Source organism: Calonectris borealis, chromosome 1, assembly GCF_964195595.1.
Source record: "Calonectris borealis chromosome 1, bCalBor7.hap1.2, whole genome shotgun sequence".
Taxonomy (NCBI): Eukaryota; Metazoa; Chordata; class Aves; order Procellariiformes; family Procellariidae; genus Calonectris; species Calonectris borealis.
This window is the reverse complement of record NC_134312.1, coordinates 117282717-117301243: the sequence shown is the minus strand read 5'-3', so window position 1 is coordinate 117301243 and position 18527 is coordinate 117282717. Positions and strand designations below refer to the sequence as shown.

General features: G+C 37.3%; 1 protein-coding gene across 3 annotated transcripts in view; it reads left to right on the top strand.

The window, feature by feature from the left end:
• The window catches only part of GART (phosphoribosylglycinamide formyltransferase, phosphoribosylglycinamide synthetase, phosphoribosylaminoimidazole synthetase), a 41175-nt gene that overhangs the window by 13570 nt on the left and 9078 nt on the right, over positions 1 to 18527 (top strand). For all 3 annotated transcript variants that reach the window (XM_075171669.1, XM_075171675.1, XM_075171684.1), the window contains exons 4-17: positions 8 to 182; positions 878 to 989; positions 2876 to 2944; positions 4957 to 5082; positions 5960 to 6047; positions 6463 to 6548; positions 7176 to 7344; positions 7926 to 8157; positions 10940 to 11034; positions 12224 to 12333; positions 12916 to 13114; positions 16358 to 16606; positions 16970 to 17122; positions 18290 to 18493. In XM_075171669.1, coding sequence (XP_075027770.1) covers positions 8 to 182; positions 878 to 989; positions 2876 to 2944; positions 4957 to 5082; positions 5960 to 6047; positions 6463 to 6548; positions 7176 to 7344; positions 7926 to 8157; positions 10940 to 11034; positions 12224 to 12333; positions 12916 to 13114; positions 16358 to 16606; positions 16970 to 17122; positions 18290 to 18493 — 2067 coding nt within the window. The remainder of the gene's footprint in view (positions 1 to 7; positions 183 to 877; positions 990 to 2875; positions 2945 to 4956; positions 5083 to 5959; positions 6048 to 6462; positions 6549 to 7175; positions 7345 to 7925; positions 8158 to 10939; positions 11035 to 12223; positions 12334 to 12915; positions 13115 to 16357; positions 16607 to 16969; positions 17123 to 18289; positions 18494 to 18527) is intronic.

The window sequence follows — 18527 nt, the reverse complement described above, 5'->3', positions numbered from 1 at the left end:
TTTTTAGGAATTGTTGATGACTTGACAGCAGCTGGAGTAAGGTGTTTTGGTCCAACAGCAAAAGCAGCTCAGTTGGAGTCCAGTAAGAGTTTCACCAAAGCCTTTTTGGATCGTCATGAGATCCCAACTGCGAGATGGAAATCTTTTACTGATCCTAAAGCAGCATGTAGCTTTATTAACAGGTAAAATTCTTGTCATTTTAGAATTTTTTTTTTTTATAGCAATGTACAGTGTGCTAGGTAGCCAAAACAAACAATCAAATGATTACTAATGTATCAGTACTTTTGGCTGTGCTAGAACATCTGTAAAGGTTTTAAAGGATAATCTAACACGACACTATCACACTGCAATAAGTCTGATAATTACATGGTTCTTATTTACTGCTCTTCAATGAAAATAGAATTCAGCATTCAGTTTACAGGAGAATATAGGACAAGTTTTTATTTTTTCAAATTGCCTATTGTGGAAACCCAGCTGGCAGTCTAATAGTCATACGTTCTGCCTTCTTTGTACCTTTTCTCTGCAAATATAAGTTCTGCATTGGAGACTTACTCAGCAAATTATGGTCTATTCATCAGAATACAATCCAGGTGACCCAGAAATAATACAACAGTAAATTATTAAGAGGAAAGCAACCTTTCAGAGCAGTAATGAAATTCAGTGGTCAGGAAAAAACAGGAAGCAGAAATCCTTTACAGACATAGCATAACAAGAGAAGCCTGTTTTTCATTTGTGCGTTATTCAATAAGGTAAAACAGTTGCTATGAAAACCGATAGGTATTTTGATCTTTCAACTATTAAAATGTTCAAAATGCCTACAAAATGCATTTGCAATACAGAGTATTTACTGTTGAATCTCTTTTCTCTGTCTTTGAAGTGCAAACTTCCCTGCTTTAGTTGTTAAAGCTAGTGGCCTGGCGGCTGGCAAAGGAGTAATTGTGGCTTCAAACAAGGAAGAAGCCTGCAAAGCTGTTACTGAAATCATGCAGGTGAGTAGAAATGTCATGCACTAACTGGAGGAGTTCTCACACAAAATAAGTTGTTAACCGTCTCAGAGTCTCAAAGATATTCTTTATGTCTATGTAATAGGATTTTGGCTAAAAGCCATCAAATCTTTTACCCATTATTTGCACAGCTATGAAGCTCTGCCATATTTATTGCTTGAGGCAGGGTACTCTTTCTTGGCATAGTTCCTGTAGGCTAAAATAAAATTGTTCGTAATGAAAACCCGCACGTATTTCCATATGGATTCCCTTTTTTTTTTTTTAACCATTTGAGACTGCTGCAATCAAACAGGTACTACAATGCTGTAATATTAACACCGTGATTGAGCTGGATCTTGACAAGCAACATCAGCTTTAGGACTCCAGTCACACAGCACTTAATTGTGTAGTAAAATTCCAGTGGAATTATTTCATATTAAGTAGGTATTTAGGTATTAAGTATTTAGGTAGGATATTCAACAAATATATTAGGACCATCAAAATCTGAAGAGAAGCAAAATGAAACGATTTCACCTGAACAGTTAGGAACATAAAGCTGGAAAATAAGACACATACAGGCCAGGTCCTCAGCTGGTGTCAGCAGCACAGCATCTTACAATTCAGTGGAGCTATGCTGATTCATAGGAGACATTATTGTATGTATTGTATTATTGAAATCCACACTTGTATTTCAAGAATCAGTATAGGTTCTGCACTCACATTTTGTTTTGTGTGTGTGTGTGTATGGTTATTGGACAAATATATGTCTTAACATGTGGCCCAATGTCTTGAACAAAAAAAATGTTAGAAAGTCTTATAGACCCACAAAATTATCTTGTCAGGGTGGGTTGGTGGTTCTTAATTGCCTAAATATGCAGTCAGTGTTCAAACATTGCATTGGAATATGAAAATATTGCCCCCTTCCAATGTATTGTATAGAATTGAACTTTCTTATAAAGTAAAAGTTCAGATTTGTCGTGGTTTAACCCCAGTTGGCAACTAAGCACCACACAGCTGCTCGCTCACCCTCCCCCTCCCTGGTGGGGGGGGAGAGATTCGGAAAGGCAAAAGTAAGGAAACTTGTGGGTTGAGATAAGAACATTTTAATACTTGAAATAAAATAATAATAATAACAACAACAACAGTAATAATAAATTGTAATGAAGAGAAAAACAACGAGAGAGAGAGAGAGAGAGGAACAAAACCCAGGAAAAACAAGTGATGCAACCACTCACCACCCACCGACCGATGCCCAGCCAGTCCTTGAGCAGCGATCACTGCCCCCCGGCCAACTCCCCTCAGTTTATATACTGAGCGTGACGTCATATGGTATGGAATATCCCTCTGGGCAGTTTGGGTCAGCTGTCCCAGCTGTGCCTCCTCCCAGCTTCTTGTGCACCTGGCAGAGCATGGGAAGCTGAAAAGTCCTTGACTATTAAGCACTACTTAGCAACAACTAAAACATCAATGTGTTATCAACACTATTCTCATCCTAAATCCAAAACACAGCACTATACCAGCTACTAGGAAGAAAATTAACTCTATCCCAGCCAAAACCAGGACAAGATTATAGACTTGACAGTCATTGCTATTACTCTCAGTATCATGGGTCCAAACTTCAGAAGGTAGAGCATGAGGAATTGCTCAGTAAGTTATAAATATCATCTGCAATTTAAAAATATTCAAGCATAAAATCTGCATTTATTGAAGAATAAGCAGAAAAGAGGAGCAAAGATTTTACCATTGCTGACATACCCAGGATGGAGAATGGATTAATAGCCTCAAAACCGCGCTGCATTTTTCTTGCTGTTTTAAAAATATTTTTTCTTGTTGCATTTTGAATATTTTAAAATAACTGAAACAGAACTTAAGATATTTTGGTTTTACTGTAGGATAAGACTTTTGGCACAGCTGGGGAGACTGTTGTTGTTGAAGAACTTCTTGAAGGAGAAGAAGTTTCTGTAAGTGTGCATCTCACTGTAACACTTTGATTATACCTGTTCTAAACTGTTTAGGAAACACTGTGTAAGTACCTACAGCAGGGATGTGTAAGATTTTATTACTTAAATTAAAAACAGTTATCTGTTTATAAATAAAATTGTATTAATTAAAGACAGCTGTGTTAAGAGCCAAACTTCCTGCAGTCTGTTAAAATAATTCAAATTAAAAATAACTCAACCAGTAATCAGCTGTTGCCACATGGAAAAAAAAATCAAACCTTAAAAATTTGGAGTGTCATTGAGCGTGCAGTTCTGTGTTATGATTTCTTTGACAGCAAAGACAGTATAAAATGTCCCTTCCCTTCCATATTGCTACCTGTTCACTGCTGTTTGCTGTTGATTCAGTTATAGTAGTTACCTGTTCATGAAGCTACAACCTAAAGACCTTTTCTCAAAGCAATCAACACCACCACCTTGCATGTTTTCTATGTTCTGGTTTAGAGCCCCGTGCCATTTGAATCAGTACAAGTAATAGGATGGTAAAGTGCAGAGCAAGGCAAGGAGTGGTGGGGAGTAAGGGAGGATGGAGACTTTCTTTAATCAGCTTTGCTGATGAAAGGAATATTTGAACTGTATCATGAGGGAGCAGTAAAATCCTTTGGAGCAAGGGAACAATCAGCTCAAGACAGGTGCAGGCAGGATCCTCTTTAACCAGTTTCATTGCCGGAGAGATTGCAATGTGGAGGCGTACCTGGGGACGAAGGATCTGGAACCAAAGGCTGTTGAATGATTTGACAGTGTTGATTTACTCTGCAGATGTAGAGAGAACATTTCCTTCGTCTTAGGCTGATTCAGCTCCTCTGTTTAAAAAAGTATATCTGATTTAATTAGCAGAGTGTGAAGGACAAAAGGAGAATTAGAGCCTAGGTTTTGAGGTGGCAAGGGAACTTGACACTTGCATCACACAATGTAGAACAGCCAAGTACCAGCTCAGGTTCCCGACTCCTGGAGCTGGAATTGACTTATGCTGGATGTTGTGAACATTCATCTTGGAGGTGGTGGTATTTATAAAGTAAGTGATCATCTCCAACTGTTGCCAGTCTTTGCATAGTCTGGTTTCCTGCCCAATACGAAGAAATGAGACGTGCAGATATTGGTCATCCTTATTCTTTCCTGGTTGGCTTGACGTTTTTAGGAACTAAGGGGTTATCCAGATCTTCATTCTCTGGTGGAAAATATGTAATGCTCTTAATTAGTCCTTAGAAGACTATCAGACTTAGTGTAGTATAACACAATAATATAAACATGCAGTTGAAAGTTTTTTTTCCTATGATGGCTGACAACATGAAGAAAAAATACTGCTTGCCTTGGCTGTCAAAATAATTCACCTTCTGCAAATGACTGTAGTTTTTAATATATTAATATTTTGGCATTTTCGGGTTTTGTCGGGGAATCCTTGCTTGTTTTTTAATTAGCATTATAAAATGTTTTTGTGAGTATTGCTAGCAGTAGTCCAGACAGTGAACATCATCATCGAATTACAGAAGATGCCAGAAGGCTTGTTATTATGAAGATATTGAGGATAAAAGCATCTGCTATATAAGTAATTTATAAATAATTTGAAAGTAAATAGTTTTATCAACAAGGAAAAGGAAATCTTGAAAGGAATGTAATGCCTTCTTTCCGGGGCAGGAGGGAGGAAGCGGGGGGGAAGAAGTAGCTTCCGTCATGGAGTGTTTTAAATTCTTTTTTAACCTTCTGAGTATTTCTTTTCAGTACAACTACTGATATTATGTTATAATTTTTTATATGTTATATGAAAGTTAATTTCTGTAGGAAGATCATATAAACTGAGGCACTGCTTCCTGAGGGAAAAGGGAAATGTTTAGAATACTGTAGTTTGTTTGATCAGGAAATCAGAATTTATACTCTTAAATATCCGTTTGCAACACTGAAAATCAAATATATTTGCACTTTCTGTGCTTTAATTTTAATCATACACTGGGCTTTAAATTATTCTCCTTGTTTTCTAGTGCTTATGTTTCACTGATGGCGTCACAATTGCTCCCATGCCTCCAGCCCAGGACCACAAGCGATTAATGGATGGAGATGAAGGCCCTAACACTGGAGGGATGGGAGCTTATTCCCCAGCACCTCAGGTAAAAAGTATTGACAAGGAGATGTTTCACTAAAGCTGTACTACAGCTCTAGTATTGAAAGCATGTCTGATTTTTTAGTTCCACCATGATGAACAGGAGAGTGAAGACAATGGGCTCTTGTGAATGGAAAGTGTTGCCTAAAACAGACATAGTCAAGTGAAGTCCATAACTTGAATTTGTTCCTCTAAAAAGGAGGCTATTTCTACTGAATTACTTTTAATTATAAAGGTGGAAGTGTTATTTCTGCAACCTTGTATTTTGATTTGGTTTTTAAGTGTTATGAAATACTGATTGTTAGAACTAAGTGCTTAAAACCACATTTTTATCTTGTGCCAAACTAAGCTAATGATGAGCTTAGTTCACTTGCTGTACCTCAAGGTAGTTTGGCAAGGAACTATTTGCAAAAGGACTTACTTTGCTTTCTATTCACCTGTGTCATAGCCAGAGATATTTCTTTTTTAAGTTCAAAAAAATAATGGGTGTTGTTCGTATAGAAAGCTATTAATCTTGTTTATTGAATAAAATTTTATCATTGATCACTATACTTTCCAACTGTGATTTGTCTTTGGGAGGCCTTATCTAAATGCCAGTATGTCTGTGCAAATGGTTTGTTCCAGTGAAGCCAGTGGGATTGCTTGCACATGTAGATCTAAGCATGGAAAAGTGTCTGAAGAAATGCAGATGGTTGTTTTAATATTGTGGTATGTTGTCTGAGGAGGGAGAAAAAAATATTAGCTTTCTGTTGTATGAAATGTTTTGGAGTGAGCAAGAGACCATCCAAGTTTTCTGCTTGGCTCTTAAAAACGCTAGCCATCACAGTAGGAAAAATCATGCGCTCACTTTCTACAAACGCTGTTTTCTAATCCTGTTTTATTAGATTTCTAAAGATTTACTGCAGAAAATAAGAGATAAGATTCTTCAGAAAACTGTTGATGGCATGAGGAAAGAAGGTGTCCCCTATTTTGGTATGTACAGAAGTTTGGGGTTTTTAAGCATAAGGAGAAAGACAGTTTTTTTACTTTGTCCTCTTTATAGGCCTAACTCACACTGTAAGTTAAGGAAGATAACTTTGATCTATTTGGAAACTGGGTTTAGTATCAGTGGCTTGATTTAGAGCCCATTGAAAGCAATGGATATAGTTTCATTAACGATGGATAATCATCAAGTAAGGAAGAACAGAAAGGACTACATTTGAAAATAAGATGCAAAATTGTGACCACAAATATTTCCGCCTGATATATTTTTAACATTTCTAAAGTGTTAACATCCTACCTTTAAATTAACACAGGTGGCATCCTTTTTAACACCGTTATGAATAGATTCAAAATAAATGACCTATGCCGTTGCTTAGATAGCTTATTATATAATTTTTTATTCCAGGTGTGCTTTATGCTGGATTAATGCTTACCAAAGATGGACCTAAAGTTCTAGAGTTTAACTGCAGATTTGGTGACCCAGAATGTCAGGTGAGTTATTTTGTAGGTAGATACAGTTTGCCATTATGGGAGGAGAAAGTCTGTTACCATCTACCATTATTCTTAACTAACTTTTGGGTGAATAATTAGCTAATTGCACTGAGATTTAAAATATTTGGGTTTTTTATTCAAGACAGAAGGTCTGTTATGAAATTGTTCCATTCCAGAGAAGATTTCAGCAGGTTATACTCAAATATGAGCTTTACAAGGGTAAGCTTGAGTCAAACTCAACACTTTTCCTATCTTTTCTGGAATGGAGTTGGATTTTTTTTTTTTTTACTTTATTAAAGGAGTGAACACTTCTTTTCCCCACTCCCTGTTGACAAGTGGAATAAAACCCTTCATTTCCATTCTTCAGACCAAATAGGTTTCTTTGGCCTCTACCTTTTCCCCTCCATATGTAGCAATTCTTCTACCCATAGAAATTATCTTCAAGGAAGAGTATTTTTAAAGGTACATAGATTATGCATAGTATGTATATATGTGTGAAAATACAGTATGTGAACATACTTATTTCATGTTATTTTTACAGTTGCATTAGTATTTTTAAAAGCTCAGTGAAGAAAATGTAACAAATGTACATTGTTTTTTTTAATTTGCTAATCTGTATTTTTGTAGGTAATTCTTCCACTGTTGAAAAATGATTTGTATGAAGTTATGCAAGCAGTTATCAATAAAAAGTTGTCTAGTTCCATGCCAGTTTGGTTTGAAGACAATGCAGCTGTGACGGTGGTCATGGCTAGCGAAGGGTATCCAGGAACATATCCCAAGGGTTTGGAAATAACAGGTAAATATAGCAGGAGAAACTGCAGAAGTCTGATTCCTCTCCTGCCCTCTCTCCATTCTCTCTTTTGGCAGGTGAAGGTGAATCAGTGTAACTGAGATTCATAGAAACTTTAGATCTTGTGGTTATAGGTCAGCAAGAGACGACTGGATTTTCACACATCAAAGTTTATTGGTAATGCACCCGTAGCATTTTCAAATCTCCGCACTATATTGTTAAGTTCTGTAGCATTTCTTTAATATGTGTTTCAGTAAAGAAGTTCTGGGCTGATCACTGATTCTTACATAATGTTGATGCTGATATGTTTTGTGGTCTCTAAATCCAGCTTGAATTAAATGTTGTATGCAGATGTTTCAGCAAAATACCTCTTTCTGTATCTCTGAGCATAAAAGTAGCAGATTTGTCTCTCCTCAAAATGTGGTTTATACAAATTTATTCCTATTTCCCAGCATGATCACACTGAATTCGATTGTGGTTTCTAGACACAGTCAATAAGTGCTGAATATCTATTCATACATAATTTAATAAGGAATGTTCTAATCAACTGATTTTTCTGCATTTATTTTATTGAACAACGATCACAGGACTTTCTAAGGCTAAGCAACTAGGATTGGAGGTGTTCCATGCAGGCACGTCCCTAAAGGATGGCAAAGTGGTGACTAGTGGTGGAAGAGTCCTGACAGTAACTGCTATTAAAGAGGATCTAATGACAGCACTGCAAGAAGCCAACAAGGGAGTAGCAGCCATACACTTCAAGGGTGCCATTTATAGAAAGGACATTGGTTATCGGGCTATAGCTTTCCTGAAACAATCCAGGTAGATATTTGAAATACTTTAAATGGAAATAACTGGCCATCACTAGTTTACATTAATAAACTGATGTTGATATTATGCATAACCCTGGACAAGTTTTAACTAGCATCCTTGTGAGCAATATAAGCAAGACCAGCCAAGGAAGGAACAGGCTTTTTGATGGCTCTCTCATACATGTTCTTTTTCTCCCAAGTCTGAGTTAAACTACGGTGACCAGCACACAAGAGTTAACTTGTGGTGTTGCTGTCTTTGTTAGGTCTGTTTTAGGGAAGGTGAACTTCTGGTTCTTAGGCTCTAAACCATGGCTTTTGCTCTAGATTTGTGTTGTCCGTAAGTCTAATATTAATATCATTAAATGTATGTATGAACAAAGTTTGAGCTATTTTATTGGCTCTTTTAGAGTCTTTAGAAATGGTTAAAATGGTCTTGAAACACCTACCTTGTTGGGATATGCATTTTAATGGAATAGCTGGCAAACAGCATGGGTAGAATTTATCCCTCCTTTTTATTATTATTCCTTTCATTTTCACAGTATTCTGTTTAACGATCTTGAGAATTGTGGGTGCGGGGTTTTTTTAAAGCAGTGTGTCCTACTGTCTCTCTACTGTTGAGAGCTTCTTGCAGGTTTTTAGACTCATTTTTATCTAATATCTGCCTGCATTGTCTCCAATTAGCTCAAAACATAACTTTTGATAATAGGTTATTTTGTAGTCTATGAAGCATATTAGTGAGAGTTTCATTTTTGCTGACAGCGCATACCAATTAGTATATTGTAAAATTGTGATCAATAAACTTACTAAATGAACAAGGACGTTCATATCTAGTCTTCTTTCTCTCTCAATTACTGTGCATCTTTTGAGAAATTTATGTGAAAACGTGTAATTGGTATTTGTATCGTAGTAGAAAAACATCAAGTCATTGTGTGAGGCAAGAGAAGAAGGTACTTTAATCAACAATTCTCTAAATCGCTGAGTTCACAGGCCATGGCCAGCAAGTTTTTTGACTGGATGCCTGTATGCTGGGAGGATCCCTAGCTTGTGAGGGAGACTCCTGGGAACTGTTTACAATCAGCGCCTGTTTCACTGTCCTTGAGCCTGCACCAACTTTTGCTCAGACATCCTAAAATTGGAAGAACAGTCAGTCAGGCACGCTCCTTTGGACTCTGCGTTGCACACAGTTAAGGAAGGGTGATGGTTGGCTCAGTAAAGTTGGGGACCCACCTCCTCTTGGCAGCTTTGCAGGATTAAGTCTTACGCATTTCACTTTGTGAAAATATCCAGAATATTTATTTAACAAAAAATATTTTAGAACAATACTCTCCTTTTAAAGAGTCGAAGTAGATACCATGCTTTTAAAAATAAGGTGAAAATTTGTTGAATATTCATCATGTTCAGACTGAAAGGGCCTGACTGGTCTCATGTTATTGCAGCCTAATATTTCCCTGACTCTTATTCACAGGCTGAACAGCTGCTTCTTACAATGTATTTTCCTCTTACAAATTTTTGAGCAGTGATATAACGTGAGTGCAGATATCTTTGTATTTTCCTGGTACCACAGCTCTTTGGCCAGTTGTTTTGTTCTACATGTCCTTGTTAATCAATAGTGTGCTCACCCTTAGAATTTAAACTTAATACTGAATCACATCAATAAGAGAGCTAAAACAGGTATGAACCTGAAATAGGGATGCACCAGGTAGCTTGGTTCATGCCACTGACAGTGTAGAAATAGCAATTGCTTAACTGGAGTGAGATAATGTTTGGTACAACTAGTAATTAAAAGTCACTAAACTCACTATCTCCAAAATTAAAAGGTCCCTCTGTAAATATGAAATGATACTTAATGTCTCCAGTCAGTCATATGGACAAACAAGTTACATATACCAGTTTGTAGTAAGCATATTTTCTGTATCGTATGGCTGTATACAAAAGAAAAACCTGGAGCTTAGGGGCATTTCATTCTAGATTGCTAAAATGGACCTTAGGAACCTAGTTCTTTTTAAATAAACTTAAAAATATATACTTTAATAGAAAGTCCATTTAAGTAAAAAAGAAGTGCGGTTGGTTTTGTGGTGGTATCATTCCAGGCAATAAGGAGAGGCAACCTTTAAGCTACAGTTGGAAAGCTCTCAAAAGTATCAGAAAGGACTATTGATCTATGTGACACTTCTGTTTCGAAAAGCTAGCTTGAGCTTGATCCTGCAAGGTGCTGAGGTGGTCTGATTTAGCAGTGCATTTTTGTATACGTTTTGTTTTGAGTGTAGGAACTAGACTACTGATGCAAGGTATTCAAACCTTGCAAAATCAGATCCATTATTCCACCTATTTTACCTTGTTGTTGGATTTTCTTTTTTGGTTGGTTTTTTTCTTGGTATTTGACTGGATAGCCTATGATGCTGATGCTCTGATGCTGTTTTCAAGGTATCTGGAACTATTTGAATACTGCTTATGGCAAACTCTCTGTAGTGCAAATCCATGAAGTTATGTTTCTTTGGTGTAATACTCCCTATCTTCAGATCTATGTGTGAGGTCAGGTTCCAAACAGCAAAAAGATTAACCTTTGAGCCGTTGAGCCTGCCTGAAATGAATACTGCAATACTTAGAAATCATTTTATATGAGCAAAGTTACTGTACAAGCAGGCAAATAGTTGTACTCGACAGCAGAATAGGATTCTGAATGGTTAATCCTCTTAGTGATGCAATGATGTAAAGAAGTAAATACTATTTTTAAATATATGTTTGTGCATATAGTAATCAATGGCCATAACATTTTTTTAACAATCTTTCAGAGGCCTGACTTACAAAAACAGTGGGGTAGACATCGCAGCAGGGAATACTTTGGTTCAGAAAATTAAGCCCCTAGCTGCAGCCACATCAAGGTCAGGTAAGACTTGTACCTTCTATTCCTGTTCCAGTCAGTTCATGGCAATGAGGCTTATCATTTGATCTTGATCTTGATACAAAAGCTCATATTTATGTGTTCTGCGTGTTTCTAGATTACACAAGAAATATCTGTGGTAAGCAAATGCCTCTGATTTCTTAAAAATGTACTTCATTAAATTTACAGATTTTCTTCTCAAAATGACTTTAAACTGTATCTCCTGAATGTCATGTGTGTTAAGGACGCTGGAGAATACAATTCAGCACTCTAAAAGGTTAAATGCAAGCAAAAATCCTACCATTTAGTGCTATTTTTGATTACGTGGATTTTTATTTCTTGCACAGTGAACTATACAATTTTTGTAGATAAATATTTAGAAAGGTGTACGAGATGTAGAATTCCTCAGAGGTACCATCTATTACTTGAGAGAGATGTGGAAGACACATCTTTTGCTCGGTTAAAACAGAATCAATTAGTCCTTTTTTTGTTGTGATCTCAGGCATGTCTTGCTCTAGCAAGTCCTTGTAATTCATTTGATAGATTTAAAATATCAGTGATGTATATAATAACCCTTTAACTTCAAATTAACTGAGAACTTTCAGACAATGTCAGATACACATAGAGAAAAAACTATATATAGACGCACACACACACTAGTACAACTAGTCACTTCTTAGCATTCATAGTATTTTCTACTCATGTTTGTTTCACTCTTAGGGTTTAACCAATTTTAGTTTTAAGGTTACCATACTTACCTATCATAACCAGTCTTACGAACAAGGAGTCTTAATATACTCTAAGTAGCAATATTAAAAAAGATATAAGGAACTTCAATTGGAAAATGCCCAGTTATCATCTTTTCCCAGAAAGCAGTGGGCTTCGATCTGTAACCACAACTCCTTTTCTGTTTTTCAGAAAAATACTAAGTGCAAGAGGGAAATATATCAGTCACAGTAATTATTGGATGTTCAATCACAAAGTTTCGGATTTTTAGCCTTAGGTAATAATGAAGAAATAAGACAAAGCAAACTTAAGAGGATTAGGAGCTCCCGTGCCGCTGTGAAGAGGCTCTAAATGTCAGAGAAAAGTTTCCTGGTGATGAAGCAAAGTCATGTTGACAGATATGTGTTGGAGATCCTGGAGAAACCCATGAAAGTAAAAGTAATATTTTTTCCTGTTTTCTGGCTGGCAGGCTGCAATGCGGAACTTGGAGGCTTTGCTGGGCTCTTTGATTTGAAAGCAGCTGGTTACAAAGATCCTATCTTGGTATCTGGAACTGATGGTGTTGGCACAAAACTCAAGGTAATGTGAAAATCCATGTAAAGGAAGGAAAATAGCACAGAAGGGAAAATGTTTAATCACATCATTAATGTTTTAACAGAAAATATCAGTTGTCTTTTAAAAATACCTATTTGTATTTCTAAAAAGGGAATGAAAAATGAAATTGCCCTCCTTCAGGCAAAAGAATTAAATATACGTTTAACTTCTGGCAGGTAAATAGCCATACTTGAAATGACGCTAAAAATAACTCGTTTTTAATATTAAGTACGTAATCAGGGCCTTCATTTCATTAAGGTAGAATCTCCACCCTCAAAAAGATTACTCATGGGGAAAAACATTTAATTAAACAGTTGCTATTGTGTTTACGCAAGCTGCAATGAAATCCTTTCCAGTTCAGTCTCCTTCCGTAAAGTGCCTTTTGTACTTGCCAGTTAAGAAAGTAACAATTCCTAAAATAAAATGTTAGGAGGGGCTCACAGAGATGATAACAACTGAGGCAAAGAGGAAGAGCGTGATTTTGATCCCCTTCCTCCATTGCAGACTCTCTGCTTGTGTTTCAGTTTCTCAAAGCCAACCGACGGGTTCTCTCGCTGTGTTTTGCAGATTGCACAAGTGTGTAAGAGACATGACACCATAGGTCAGGACCTGGTTGCCATGTGTGTCAATGACATCTTGGCTCAAGGAGCGGAGCCCCTCTTCTTCCTCGACTATTTTGCCTGCGGCAAACTTGACGTTGAAGTGGCTCAGGGCGTCATTGCAGGAATAGCTGAAGCTTGCAAAAAGGCAGGATGTGCTCTTTTGGGTATGAACACTCTTCTTTGAAGGATATGAAAAATCTTATGCGATCTCTTTATAATTGATTTTAATGTGTTTGTTATCCTACACTGTTGAAGAATCGTAGGGGAGTGAAAAAAAACCAAAGCGTCACATGTCTTTGCTTTCAGAGGACGTAATCTCTACCCACTGGAAGGTGACAGTACTCTACAGATGTTGCCATTGGCTCAGGAAGTTGCATATAAATTTTCTTATTCGTATCTTTTCATTTTACTTTCTAACTATAACAGCTACCTAGAAAACTAACAATTCATGTATTTTTATTCTTTGTATTTTTCAAGTAAATTTTAAAACATGCCAAATAGGTTTGTTTATTTTTATCCTTTATCCTAAAGGAAATCCTCAAGTTTTCCTCTAAAAACAAGATTTATATGCGTTACTGTGCATGCACATGTCCCTGTGTGCATACATGTTATCCTTTGAGCCTCTTGGCTGATTTTAACCAAATTTGACAGGAAAGGTAGAGATCTCACAGCTATTGTGTTCCCACAAGCTTCATAAAAGTAGAAAGCCAGAGAATGTCCTTATGAATGCAACAGAAGCTTCAGCTGGAGCTCCCTGCTTGAGCCACAGAAGTTAACCACAAGACAGAAACGTAAAAGAAACCAGGTTTTGTTAGTTACAAAACTAATAGCAAAACTGTTTGTCTACTGAAGACTTGCTGAAGATTTATTTCAGCAAGATCTGCATGTTCCGAGATGTTAAGACTCAAATTTAAACATTTTCCTTTTCAGCCCTATAATACAAGTACATAATACATTTTACTAACAAATTCTGTATGTATTCTGGTATACAGTAATCTAGTTATCCATGAAAATGACACAATATTTCACTTCTTGAATCTTAAAAAATACAGCTTTAAAGCTCAATAAAAATATTTCTAGGTGGGTGAAAAACACATTCTTTTGTATGAGTCTTTGGTTTATAAAAGGAGTACAACACAGGGTTAAATTTTAAAGCAATGAAACCCAGACAGTTCAGTTTTCTCGCATAGTTTTTATTTTTCCTTCTTTTTTATAAAAACAGACATGGAGAATTACCATGATTTTTCAAAAAAGACCTTTAATTTTGAGACAGTTCACATGTCTTACTCTAGGTAGCACTTTATAATTGGTACTACTGTAGCTCTGTCCTTTTCTCCAATTCTTTAAGAAAGTTAGTAACAGAAGTCTTTTCTAAGTGTGTCATTTTGAGGTAGTTTACAAGCTTTGAACAAGAGGCTATTTATGTTCTGTTTTTTTTTTTTCTGCATGAACTGTTAGTCAGCTTTATATTTGTCTTAAGGTGTTCTCTCAGTTTATCAAATATAATCAAACCATTCATACTTCAGCATAAGTACGTCTTATGTGAAATCTTGCTATGAAATTACTTACTGAAATTTCAAGATTTTATTTCCAATTGGAAGACTTTAAAACTACAAAGGGCTTCGGATGTTGTAAATTAATTACCAGAGAGTAATTTCTCAAAATTGTAAATAGGTTAGTAAATATCTTTTTGTGCTAATAAAAAAATAAGTCCCAACTTATAAATAAAACAACCATGACTTCTTCCCCAAATTTCTGGCTCTCTCAGAAAAGAAGGGACAGAGATGATGCAGTAACTCTGAACCTAAGGAGGAAATGCTTTTCTGTAGCCTAGATCATCAAAATAAACTTCAGTTTGGGCTCCAACTTCACACATTCGTTTCATTGTGCATTCACATAGCTTGTATATCTGTCTTTGTACAGTATCATCTCATAAAAGTCTCGTTTGAAGCATGTTACTGAATTCTGACCTTGCATTTCTGCAATAGTTGAGTATTCAGCTCAGCCACCTTAAGCTCATCACACCACTCGATAGCTAGGTACTGAAGGGCTTATCTACATGCGTGGTTTTGCACAAATGTTATTAAATACAGATTTAAACTAATGTATCTGAGCAAATGAACTTTGATTTTAAAGTTGATTATAGCAATGTAATGTAGAAACCTGGGAAAGCTTCCAGAGAAGCTGGTATTGAGCAGTGTCAAGCAGTAAGCACAAAAGCAGCTTCCACCAGCACTCAGGTAAATTTGGAGCCCCTTCAGGGACGCTTCCTGGAAATAGAAGAATTTGGTATTGAATGAAACCTGGTGAGTGCAAAAGAAAAACAAGACGGTACTGGTCAGCATGTTGGGCAGGGGACATAGTATAATGGCAACTTAATCATTGTCCAGTTGTTCTCTTGTAGCCACCGTGACCAGCAGAGGGGTTTGAAGAAGAGTAACGAGATGGCTGTGAGGATAGCTGGGGAGAGTTTCTCCCCGGTATGAGGGGGTGGTGTGAAGATGCCTGTTTGGAAAACTTTGGAGCGAGCAGTAAATGCTCGTTTCATGTACCAAACACAGCAAGTTCCCCTCTCGAGGCTGAATGAGACCGTGGCAGGCAGAACACAGGTCTTTAACAGTGAAGACCATCAGCTTATACCTGAAGGGCAGTCGGGGAGCCAGTATGGTGGGGGGGGGAGGGGGGGGGAGAGAGAGAGGGAGAATGCTGTCTGAGCAGTGCTGTGCGTTTCTGTGCAAGCTGGGAAAATTACCTTTTCAGACTGCACTCTGAATGAGGTCAGCCAGATAAAAACATGGTTTTCAGGACAAAACAAGAGGATGTTCTAATAATCAGGATATAAGATAATAGCCTAGACAACAGCTCATCTGCACGGATGGGTAGGAAAGGCCCTCTTTTCTCCCAAAAGAGTCTATAAACCTTAGATGTTCAGAGTTGGTGTGATAATGATGGCCAGGTTGTGGGCAGGAGTGGCAGGCAGGATAGCTCTATATACAAAATCTTTATGAAGGCAAGTGAGACTAATAGCTATGTCATTCCTTTGATGTCCTTGTGTGAATTTCTTCTCTCTCTTGCATCTTGCAGGTTTTTCGTGGAGAATATTAAACTTGGCATAAATTTGGAAATACGAAGCACTAAATATATGCTTTGATTTTAAAATGTGAATGAACAGTAATTTGATACTGGTTGTCAGAGTGAGGAAGGAAATGTTCTTTCCCATTTTTTTATTGCATGTTCAATTGAAGAGCCTGTGACAAATGTGGTTTTAATTCTTTTTAATGTTTGTTTATCTAATTAAAAAAATCTAGTCTGTTAATGCCTTATAAGTTTAAAACTTTGAAAAATTGCATGCCTACTGGTCCCAATGGTTTTCCAACACCCCCTTTCTCTTTTTTTGGTTCCCACAGGAGGAGAAACTGCTGAAATGCCAGGCATGTATCCACCCGGAGAGTATGACCTGGCTGGCTTTGCTGTCGGTGCGGTGGAGCGAGGGCAGATGCTGCCCCAGCTGGAGAGAATTGCTGATGGAGACGTGGTTATTGGAGTAGCTTCTTCTGGGGTTCACAGCAATGGGTACAGCCTTGTAAGGAAGATTGTGGAAAAGTCATCGTTCGATTTCTCTTCTCCAGTTGGCGTCTCCGGTGATCAGACATTAGGTACCACTTATGATGCAGTTTCCTCCATTATAACTTGAGCTTCTGAACAGGCAAATGTCACACAATTGTTTTGTCTGTGCCTTTGCTTTTGTAACTTTTCTAAGGCACTAAAAAAATTATTCCATTCTTGAACATGTTCTTGTCTTCTTTTTTTCTCTGAATCACATATGCAGGAAAAAAATTAAGGGAGGGGGATAAATAACTAATTATATGCTAAAAAGGGTAGAACGTTGTGTTTTTCTCTGTAGTACAATGGTCATTAGTATCCAGCAAATTAATATCTTGAGATTTCCTCAATTTCATATGGATTAACATTTCTTTCTGTGCTGTAACTGGTTTTCTCTCATCCTCTTTCATCTTCAGGAGATCTCTTGTTAACCCCAACCAAGATCTACAGTAAGACTCTGTTGCCTGTCCTTCGCTCGGGCCATGTGAAAGCCTATGCCCACATCACTGGAGGGGGCTTGCTGGAAAACATCCCCAGAGTTCTCCCAGAGTCCTTTGGTGTCGTTTTAGGTGAGATAAAAAGAAAAGCTGTAGAAATATCTGCATGTTAATATGGATTGGGGGAAGCCGTGTACATGGGGCCATGTCAACTGACTTGCACTGTAAGAGCTAGACTTGCCTGTCTAGAAATAAGTTTGCCTTTTTCTTCATTGCCGCTGAATTTCTCCTTGTGCCTGAAACAGAGCCAGTCAAAACACTTTGCAGTCTTAAGACTGCTGCTCATTGAGTTCACTTCCCCGACTGTGTTTTGGATTGGATTTTTTAGGAAACTCTATCCATACTTGCAAAAATAAAATAACTTCAAAAGCAACCCAAAGAGAGCTGTTACCATTTGCAATAACCTACAAAATTATTGCTAATTAAATGACACTCATGAAGTCTTTGATTAGCATTCAAATATGGTTACTAGCTCAAGTACATCTCATGCTATTTGACAAATCTTAATTAATCCTCACCACAATCTCGTCAGGTATGCTAGAGGTCATATTTCACTTATGGAGAAAGCGTAGTATGGAAAGGTAAATGACTTACGATAGGTTATGCAGTGTTCATTGGGTTGTAGAATAAAATAAGGGAACTAATACTGAGTTTTGTGCTCCAGAACTGCATGTGAATAATTCTTCCACTTGTCACTTAAACAGTGGTCCACAGTGGACGCTAGTATATATAAATGGGGTTAATACTATTTTGAATTCAACATGAGAAAGAAACTTACTGTCTTTGGAGTTCCTTTACAGTGGCTTGTCCAGAAGCGTTTCTTGTGCTGCTGTAAATGGTCCTTACCTTGTGGAATTGGGGGCAGTGTGAGACTTCTGTGGCAGTTTTTAAGGCTATCGTTCTGGTACAATAGTTTCTCCAGAAGCAGAGTTGTCACCTTCAAGAAGAGGATTTTCCAAGAATTGCCTCAGAGCCCGTTTTGAATTACTGATTAATGGATTGCAGTGGAGCAATATGATTAATTTCCTCCCAGAGTGACACTTCTTTCTACTCCCAAGTTTTATTCAGTAAGGAAGGAAAAAACATCCTGCGTGGAAGCTGATTTCACTCAAGCTAATGCTACTGTGGGACTTCGTCTGTGCTTTCCATCCAGATCTTGCCTCTTAATGCTCTAATAATTTTAGTATTTGTCCATTGTAGTGATTTCCACTCTTCATTTGTATTTTCAATTCTCTTCAGATGCTCTTACCTGGAAGATTCCTGAAATCTTTTGCTGGCTCCATAAAGAAGGGAACCTCTCTGAGGAGGAAATGACTCGGACATTTAATTGTGGGATCGGTGCTGTCTTGGTAGTTCAGAAGGAGCTGGCTCAGCAGGTCCTCAAGGACATACAGAGACACGAGGCAGCCTGGCTGATCGGGAAAGTTGTCTCCCTACAAAAAGGTTATTAGATTTTTATTTTCCTTTAAAAAAAAAA